At 38.8% G+C, this 10,105-nt stretch overlaps 1 protein-coding gene across 4 annotated transcripts in view; it reads right to left on the reverse strand.

Annotated features, from left to right (window-relative positions):
- Positions 1-10,105, reverse strand: part of LOC122085205 (transportin-1-like) — a 47,719-nt gene that overhangs the window by 14,876 nt on the left and 22,738 nt on the right. For all 4 annotated transcript variants that reach the window (XM_042653698.1, XM_042653690.1, XM_042653707.1 and 1 more), the window contains 2 exons: positions 9,229-9,312; positions 21-128 (listed from right to left, as the gene is read on the reverse strand). In XM_042653698.1, the coding sequence (XP_042509632.1) occupies positions 21-128; positions 9,229-9,312 (192 nt within the window). The remainder of the gene's footprint in view (positions 1-20; positions 129-9,228; positions 9,313-10,105) is intronic.

Below are 10,105 nucleotides of genomic sequence, written 5' to 3' on the forward strand. Positions count from 1 at the left end.
ATAGTGAATAAAGGGAGTACCAAACTCTCTATCCCACTACCAAGACCCTCAGCAAGTCCTGCAAGCAGGTCCAAAGAGCAGACAATGAACTCCTTGTCATATTGACCACCAGCTGACAGAGGATCAACCTGCAAAGAATCCATTATTAGAGTGGAAGGAATAAGTGCTTATTTATCACCCCTCAAGTTATCACATTTAGGATGTAAACATTCTAAACCAGGGTAACATATGTAGCCCAACCAAGAAAATATATCCTAAGAAATGTTATGTGATTATAAGTAAATTTGATAATTCTTAACAGCAACCAAAATGCAAGTTACCAGTACGATAGGGACAAAAAGGACCCCAACTAACATAAATATTACACTATTTGCATTACATAACTTTCTCTAGGAAATGACAAAAAGAAATCTTAAAAGCCAAAAGAGGGCCAATGAGAAGGAGAAACAAATAAAAGGGCCCAAGTCAAAGAGACGCTCAACAACACAGAAAGAAAAAGGGAATCAGCACTCACCTCACATGGAGAAAGACCAATACCCACCCCTTCGCTAGAGCAAACCAGGACCCAACCCACCCCCTACATGCCAATAACCAACAAGAAATGCAGCACCGTATAACAATCTCCAACCAGCACTGGAAAACAGTCTCTCTCTGCCACAAGCTAAATTTTTAGTACTGAGCCTCCCTTCCAATAGTGAAGGTCAATATCCACAACAACCCTAACTGTGTCATGGAAATGATTTGGATTTTCTACCTTTCCTTTTAGTTCCTTTTGATACGTAACGAAAAGTATGTATTTCATTGATAATTATCCTGATTCCTGAATGAGCTATACAAGGAATGAGTAATCCGACAAAATAATCAGCCTATAAAAAATAGAACCCCTATACTCTTCTGCTCCCACAATAATTTTCTTAAATTTTTTCCTTTTTGTTTGCATGGATGCCCATAGTCTTCATGGTAGAAGAGAAATAAAGTGGATGACCTAGACAACAAGCTCTTTCTTTTAATGGGTAGACAATGTTCAATTTATCAAGTGTGCAATCCTTCTATTTAACAACTTTGAGGCATAAACTTGGGGTGGAGATTTTGTATGCTCACTGAAGTAGTGCAAAAACGGGCCAAATGTTAAGCCTGAGCACAATAAAACTTTGTCAAGTGAAATCTGATCCAAAACCTAATTTCATGAGCATGAGTAGAATTCGGGTTTGGGAAATGCTCAGGTCAATTCCATTCCGTCAGCACACTAATCAAGAAGGCCTCATTTGCAACCAAAAAAAAAAAATTGTATACCACTTAGCTTAAGGCCTTAAGTGATAGTTCACCTACATGTACATATGAACATATTCCCAAGACATAAATAGGATTTTGAACCTTGGGAGATCCGATTTGCTAATGTCCCAGCAAGAAACATAAAAGTGACCAGGATAAACCACCTACCTTACACTTGAGTTCCTCACAATGGGGACATACCACCAACACATTAATACGTCCATAGGTTTTTGGGGATATGCCACACTCCTATGTTGGTAAGTTGATTTCGATAATAACAAACAACAAAGTTATTTAACAATTTGCGTTCAAGTATTGCCTTGTAGAACCTTCAATTATTGCCTTGCAGAGACTTCAAGGCAAAGAGCCAATTCGATGAATGGAAGGAAGATTGAAGTCATCAAATGAAGTGAAATAGAAGCCCAAGAAGCGAAGAAGTGAAGAAGTAAAGCTCAAAGAGTGGGAGTATAAAGATACCAAAGCTTAAAGAATGGAAGACTTGTAATTAGGCACCTAGGATAGCACACAGACATGCATGCATTTCATTTTGTATCTTGCATGGCATGGTATCTTCAAATTTCTGCTAACCTAGATGGACACTAGGAGATGCCAGTAACCATTAAAATAGACCCAAATATGGTTGGAAGTGTGTTCGTCATAACAGTTGATGTAGTTTCAGTAAGGTTTATGTTTGAGGGCATTTTAATCATTTCAAATGGCACTTTCCGAAGATGTTTTCTTTAGGAAAGTTGTAGATCTTCGAGTGGTGAATCCAACGCAAATTGAATTGTCTCAATCAGAGTCTGGATGAGAAAGTTATGCCCATTATTGTACACTTACTCTGGTTTGGTAAAAGAGCCGAACCGGTCGACTGCTTGGCCAATTCGTGCAAATTTTTTGGGCAGCAGCAAGTGGATGCAGCCGGTTCCCAAACCGGTCAACCGGTTGGTCCAAAAATGTGCTACAATGGCTCTTTTTCTCCAACATCTATTTGAAGCGGTAGAACGGTTGGGTCAAAATATGATTGTTAAGTGTCCATTTCAGCCTAGTTTTGAGACCATTATTTGTGCTTATATAAGCCCACACTCCAGGGATGTGAGACTAAAATTTGCACACTTTCACCGATCTTCCAAACCCCACGGTACTAAGCCGTCTCTTGGTGGGGACCCCTCAACGATCTCCCACGCAGGTCCAATACACTTGCCGGTATCTCAGGTGTTACACTCCTCACCTTCAAACATACAACATACACTACAATTAACATCATTTTTTAGGCTTTCAATTATCAATCAAGTGATGAAAAAGAGATCAAGAGCATCCAACTCATTTCAAGTCGAGTGATCGCAAGCATAGTATTGCACTCCACCTTCTCATCAAGTCTTCATCATCAAGATAAATGATCAAGGAGTTTATCAAGTACATCATTCATATCATATTGAACTCACACTAGGTGTAAGGTAACATCTTTCAACTCTTTTACTTGTAATTGTTTTCGTATTGCTCAATGTTAAGCATTTTAGTTGTGCATTAGCCCACATCGTACTTTGGCTATTGCATAGGACCCTCTCATCCTCAAGAGATTGTAAAGAACCTCTCATCCTTGGAAGCGATTTTAAGGACCCTCTCATCCTTTAAAGAGATTTTGTAAAGAATCCTCCTATCCTTGAAAAAGATTTGTGAAGGTGAATTTTTTTCACCTATTGTATTGAAGGGGAAATACTAGTGGAACCCTCAAGCTGATCTTGAGTGAAGTGGACTAGGCCCAAGGAGTCAGACCACCATAAATCTCTTGCCTCCATGTTGTGCATGCTTGTGGTTGTGAATTGATTGTATTTATATTTCTGCATCATTGTAGAAATTCCCATAGATTATTATAAACCAAAAAAGAGGCAAAATCCACTAGTGATAACCTATTCACACCCTCTTGGTAATTCAACATAGGTTTCCTAGTCTGCATGCATTTATCGCACATGGCAATTCAAAGAATGAAATTTTGTGGACAGTTTGACCCCATGGTACCCTACTAATCAAGTTTCATCCCAAGAGCAAATTGCCAAGTGACAAATAAAGCAATTTAAAAAACCAAAGACCACAAAGTTCGGAGGGAGCACTGCTTACCAAAAAAGTGTGACATACTACAAGGGTGTATGATCAGTTTTGAGGCTAAATATAGACATGTAGCCATAGTTGTCAAGGCAACCCAAGGCGGTGGAGGATTGCCTGCGCCTAAGTGCTATTTTTATTTTCCCACTTTTCTAACATTATTCAATATGCTACATATAGCTTATATTATCAAAAATCAACATTAAGCAACATCAAATCATCAAAATCAACATTTAGAGAAATATGCTTGTTCTCTAATAAGTTTGACTTCAAATGATTTTATTTTTACATAAGACATTTTGTATTAAGCAGATCACAAAACTAGCTTTCCAACAAATCCAAGATTGCTTAAATCTGATTTATATTGAAAAAATTGTGTTACAGTCAAACCTTATTTGGTGTACACTAATGTTTTTTAAAATCGGCCTAATTGGAAATAAATTTTTAGGCATCAAAACGAAAGATTTATTTTACTGCTCTTTTGGTTTTTAGTGATGTTCTATCACAATAAGATTTATGAAACTTTTCGATTTGAGAAAAACCATAGCATTTGAAAGTTGAAAATCAGTTGAACAACCAAAAATTAGTTTTTGTTTTCGAACTGGGGAGTTGACTTTTTATATTTCTGGAATTTGAATTTTTAAATATTTTTATTAAATTCATTTGGGGGATGTTTGCTCATTTGTGAATAATATCTTATCCTTGTGCTTCTCCAGGTTCTGACTCTCGCCAGTTGCCCATTGCTCATGTTGAGCTTCGCCCTTTTCTGGATTCCAGCTTGTGCAAAACAGGGACTCCCTGGAACTCCTTTTTCCATCGCTCGGCTTGTTCTGTTGGGGATGGGTTGCAACTTCGTTATGTGGCCACTACTGTGGCTGATGGTAATGTGGCCACTGCTGTGGCTGATAGAGAGAATTTCTCATTGCAACATTGTTGCTTCCGTTCCAGATGCTTCACAAATGGAACACAGCTCTAGTTGGCCATTCCATCGGCCGACGCCCTCCTTTTTTCATGGTGAAGGCGTCCCTAGAAAGGCAATGGAGAACCAAAGAGAAGTTGTGGACACCTTCCTCTTGGAGAACGAAATTTGCATTTTTCGAATCTCAGATGAAGATGATAAACGACGAGTGCTAGAGAATGGTCTCTAGTCAGTAGCAAGGAAACCCATTCTCCTTCGTCAATGGGAGGCCAAGCTTTAGCTCTAGAAGGTGGACCTTACGTCCATCCCTCTGTGGATTTCTCTTCATGGGTTCCCCATTCACCTATGGGGTGCAGACAGTCTCATCATTGTTGGATCGATGATCTGTTTGCCGTTGTATTTCAACAAGCATATGAAATCTCAAGAGTGCGCCAACCAGTAAGATACAACTAGAAACTCTGCTTCGTACTCACTGCAGAACCTTTGGGCACCTGTCGCTGAGTTGTAAAATGGAGATGCCCCACACCCATGGTGGAGTTCAAGAGACCTCCCGCCTTAATCAAGAAAATGAATTCAATAGAGTTCCTAGGAGGAGGAAAAACAGGCCCGCTTGAAAAGGATTCGGCCTCCGCCCCCCATGATTTAATGGTGTCTCCTCCAGGTGGGTTGTGCCCCCTCAACGTGTTCAAGGCTTGTGGGATCTAACAGTCCAGCTGCAGCTGCAGCTACCAGCTAGGCTTTGGATGGTGGTGGGCGTCATGTTAGGGACAATAATGTGGCTTTGCCAAGCGATGTTGTCCATGTGAATTGTTTCGCAGATTTAGAGTCGATCAAGGATTCTGCTCTTGGCCAATAGGGTGTCGAGCCAGCACGATATTGTCCCCTCTGTGAATGCTACCATCCTTGATGCGAGCGGAGTGCCGGAGTGGTTCCTATATTTTACGCTCCAGCTTGCACTTCTGTCACCAGCTCTGTGCCTCTTCCTCAAGTAGGTTCTGGGACCTCTATTGAGCCTACTATTGAGCCTAATATTGGTGCAAAGGATGTGGACATTAGTGTAGCAATTGAGTTGAATATTTCTTGTCCTAGAGGTGATACTGTCGTTTTAAATTTAAAATTGATCCCTTGGACGATGGGGCCAGTATAGGTAATGGCGTTGATGTAATTTTGGAAGGAAGGCTGGTTACAACCTAGAGTTCTTAACTGCTGGCCTTTCTTACATTCCCTCTAGCCAATTGGATGCGTGCGCAATTCTCTCTCCTGGGTCTACCGAGAGCCAAGAAGGCATTAATGAGGCTCTACCCGAGCTCTCTATGGTTCTTCAATGTGATAGCACATCACCAACCAAGCCAGTAATTCGTGCCAAACTGATTCTTCCAAAGTGGTTCCTATGGATCGAGTTATTCCTTCCATTCCTCCAAAGATTCACCCAGGGAAGAAGCCCAACATTGTTCTTTCAAATTCTTGCCACACACAATCGACCAGTGTCACTCGGAGTAGACCTAGCCACCTAGGTGATCGCCTGCTAGTAATTTTGTTCCTTTCGGAATTGGCCATGGTGCCTAGCTGTTAAGAGCCCTCTCTTGGCTTTTGTATCCTATTCAGTCCCTTGCAGCTTGATTAAGTTGTTAAGATAGGCCGTTGTTTTGTTGTGGAGTATTCTCCTCCTGATCTTTTCCTCCTCATTTCTTCTTTTTTTCTTTCTTCCTTTTGGGGAAGCTTCTTGGCTTGAATATATTAATCTTCACCCAAGAAAATAATGTTATGTGGTCTGTGCAAACCAGAAAACCTCTCAGCTTTAAATAATAAACAAAGGGAAGCACAAGGGACAAGAGGGAGATAAAAATCCATCCAACTTGCTGAAATTGACCGTGCACTTTCATGGATTGTAGTGAGTTGCATCTTGAAACACTTACAATCCCACAGCAGCAACTGCTTTATGTGTTTCTGAATGTCAGCAGTTTCCTAGCCTAATATAAAGCTCAGCATTAAGTATCCCAATTACAACCTTCAAATCTATCAGCAGGGGGTTTGAAAACTAACAATCGGACAGGTATTTGAGAGTGCAGATCTCAGTGTACTACTTTGAAGCAGGTCAACTCTCAAAGCATGCTCCTAGAAGGCTAGAACTGGAAGTTTCATTACCTTATCCAGCTTATACATCCCAAAATCAGACAATCAAAACCATCTTCACTAATCGGAAGTAAAGCTAAAACAGAGTCTCTGCCCAACTAAATCTCCCAACTGCAACCAAAATAACAATATCTAAGCATTAAGATAAACCAACTACAACGATGTGAAACTCATTAGGGATAAAATTTACGAGATACATACTGTCATCCCTGGTGCTAACAACGGTTTTAAGGGTCAGCATTGGATTGGACCAATCCCCTCCATCATATATACATAGTCAGCATCCTTTGTTTGGACCATCTAATAGTCTAATCCATACTTATACAGATCAGTATTGTACCTGGATTCAATTCCAATCTTTGGATGGTGGGAACTACTCTAAAATAGAACTTCAAAAAAATGTGATGCAGTTAGGCATAGGGATAAGTAGATATATATATATATATATATAGTCTTTATCTTTTTAGATTCCTTAATAGCAAGTAGGAAATTAAGTCGAAGTTAAGCGTCAAGTTCTGTTTCAGTTTTGGATGAGGATTAGGATTGTTGTCTTTAAATACATGTTGTAACGAAGGATTTTTTTCTTTTAGTTGAAACTTGAAAGTTGAAAATGATGGCTGCCAATAACCGTGCACCCCTCTCACCTCCTCTGATCATCTTTTCTCTCTCTCAGGTTTGCTTCCTCGCCTCAATCCTTCCATTGTTCTTCATACTTGTACCTAACTCTCTCCCTTATCCTTTTCTCCCCTTCTTCACTATTAGTCTTTAATGTAACTCTGTTGCAAACAACTTTTCCGAAAAAAACTTGTTCAGTAATGCGCAATATAACAGCCCCCATATAATTTGATTGAACTCCGATATGAAACTTTGAGGTTATACCATAGTTGTCACGGCGCCAAGGCGAACCAAGGCGGTGGAGGGTTGTCTAACCGCTTAGGCGAGAAGGCGTCCGCCTTAAGGCGAACAAGGCGAACAAGTATTATTTTTTATTTTTCTTATTTTCTAACATTATTTAGTAAGTTATATATACCTTGTATCATAAAAAATCAAGATTAAGCCACATCAAGTCATTAAAAATCAACATTTAGCCACATCAAATCATAAAAAATTAACATTAAGTCATATTAAGTTATAAAAAATCAACATTTAGATAAATGCTCTTATTCTATAATAAGTTTGACTGGTCAAATGATCTTATTTTTACATGAGACGTTTTGTATTAGTTATAACATAAAACCAGCTTTCTAACAAGTCTAAGATTACTTAAATCTGAGTTGCAATGACAAAGTTATGCTTCAGTCAAACTTATTTTTAAGTGCGCGAATACTGTTAAAATCGTCTAAATGAAAATAATTTTATGAATATCAAAACAAAATATTTTTTTACTGGACTTTTGGTTTTTAGCAATGTTTTAACATGATAGAATTTATAAAATTTTCATAATTGAGAAAAACCATAGCATTAAAAGTTGAAAATCGTCCCTATAACCAAAATCCAGTTTTTGTTCTTGAACTGGGGGGTTGCTTATTTACTTGAATGATATTTGGCATAAATAAGTGCCGAAACACAAGGCGACATGCAGTGCAACAAGACGACTGTCGCCTAGGCCCCAGGCAAACTGCCTGGACGCCGGCGACGCCTAGTCGTCGCCTAGGCGACGCCTAGTCGTCGCCTTGACAACTATGGGTTATACTATTTACTTGAGGATGACCTTATCTGTCAACTGTTGAGTTCCAGTCCGCAAACTGCTGGATTACAGAGTTCCCATTAAAACTCAGATCTGGTGTTCATTCCTACTGCCCTACTCTGTTTGTCTCCAAAATTAATTTTTTGCCGGTTTATTTGGGTGCTTACCAGTTGGGCTTAGTAGGCCTTCCGATCTTTCACTTCCACCAGAAATTTCAGATTAAAAGGAACTTGCATGGAGGAGAAACTTTACCTGAACTCAAACATGTTTCCACAGGTTTCTTTGTTTCTGTCGAAGGTAGAAGATGATAGAGCCTTTTGATATTTACAATCAACCCCCTCACTTGCCTTTATTACTTAAAAGCCCCTTCTTTAATGTTTTGTTTCTGCTTCATCTACTCATTATCAAATTGCAGAATTACCCTTTTTTTTAGAATCGATTCCAAATTGGTCCCAAATCCCGTTTACTTCCTTTTAAGGACCTGTTTTGCTTCAGAAATTACAGATTTTTCATTCAACCCTAATTTTGAGTTGTCTACTATTCTTGTGGGCCCATAGCAACCCTGTTTGGGGTTATTGAACTCGGGATTGCATTAATATGATACGCATCACAGTTTACTCAGACCGACCACATGGACTGCTATAGCTTCCTGAAGTTAAATATAATAATTCATACCAAGGATTTGCACTTAAAAAGAACAATACATCCAGCCCGACAAGGAAAGCCAAAAGACTATTTCTTTGCATGTAATCAAGTAATCATGTAGTTTAAAGTATGAATCTCAAGTTGCTAGGGTTATATATTTAGTCTGAAAAAACAGCAAAGAAAATAACTGTATACCAAAATCATGAGCTGCAGATTCTTACCTGAGATTAAGAAAAGGTTACACAAGCAACTGCCTAGGTTTAAATGAAAAATGAATAGACATAAATCACTACTGACATTTAATAGATAAACAAACATAACTGCGAGTACAACTGTAAACTATAAATTGTTAAGGCCATTATAATTCAACGCAAAACATAAGTTCAAACAATCATTGAGGAGTGATAATGAACCATCAAAGAAGCCAAAATAGCTCAAAAGATTAAATAACTATCAAATGAGTAGCAACCTTAGCCAATTGTTGGGTCTGGATGAGGTTTATGCACCTCTGAAATACAGGTTCAGCAAATTGAGAAAATCCAGGACCTAATGCCTGAAATGGGAAATACAACAATCATTCATCTGGTAAAACTAATATTTCTTTTCACATAAAGTCATATTAAGAAGAAAGCAACACTCTATGCATAAACAGAAAGGATAATAAGAGTACATCACATATGTACAAACAAGTAGCTGTAAGTAGGAAGAATTAAAGTGTGGCCAGTAATCCAGAGTATTAAAACGTCATGCACTTGTGCATTTATTTGAAATAGGACTCCTCTTTTCTTCCCCTTCCTTTTTTACATTCCTTTGACAATGAAAGCTGGCACTATTATAAGAAATCCATATATGCTGTAAAGCACTAATTTATATTCATTTGCATTATGATAGACGTCTTAGATGGCAGCGCATAGCCAAGGCCATAAACCCCAACCAAAACCACTTGGAACCTTTTTTTATACCACCTAACTCCCTTCAAATATCATCCAGGATCAAGCTGTATCAGCTGATCAAGATTGGGATCCATGGCATCGGAGCCAACCTGAGATGCCAATATATCTAAATCTTTGATCATACATGGAGGTAAAAGACACAACAATCAATGCACAGAGGTGTGATCTATGATTAGAATCCAGTCTTGGATCCTGATTCCTGACCCTGGGTCTATTAATCAAAACCCGTCCAGGTATCCAAGAAATAACTTCGTTTGGGATTCATTTGTTTTGAATCTATTGAAATAGTATAAAACTTCCCAACTTCTTTCCCTAGCTGGCTTGCTGTCCCTGGCATTCTTGTGAAAAGTTAAGATTCAGATCATCTACTACCATGCAAGAAAAAAAAAAAAA

This window comes from Macadamia integrifolia, chromosome 1 (genome assembly GCF_013358625.1).
Source record: "Macadamia integrifolia cultivar HAES 741 chromosome 1, SCU_Mint_v3, whole genome shotgun sequence".
Lineage (NCBI taxonomy): Eukaryota > Viridiplantae > Streptophyta > Magnoliopsida > Proteales > Proteaceae > Macadamia > Macadamia integrifolia.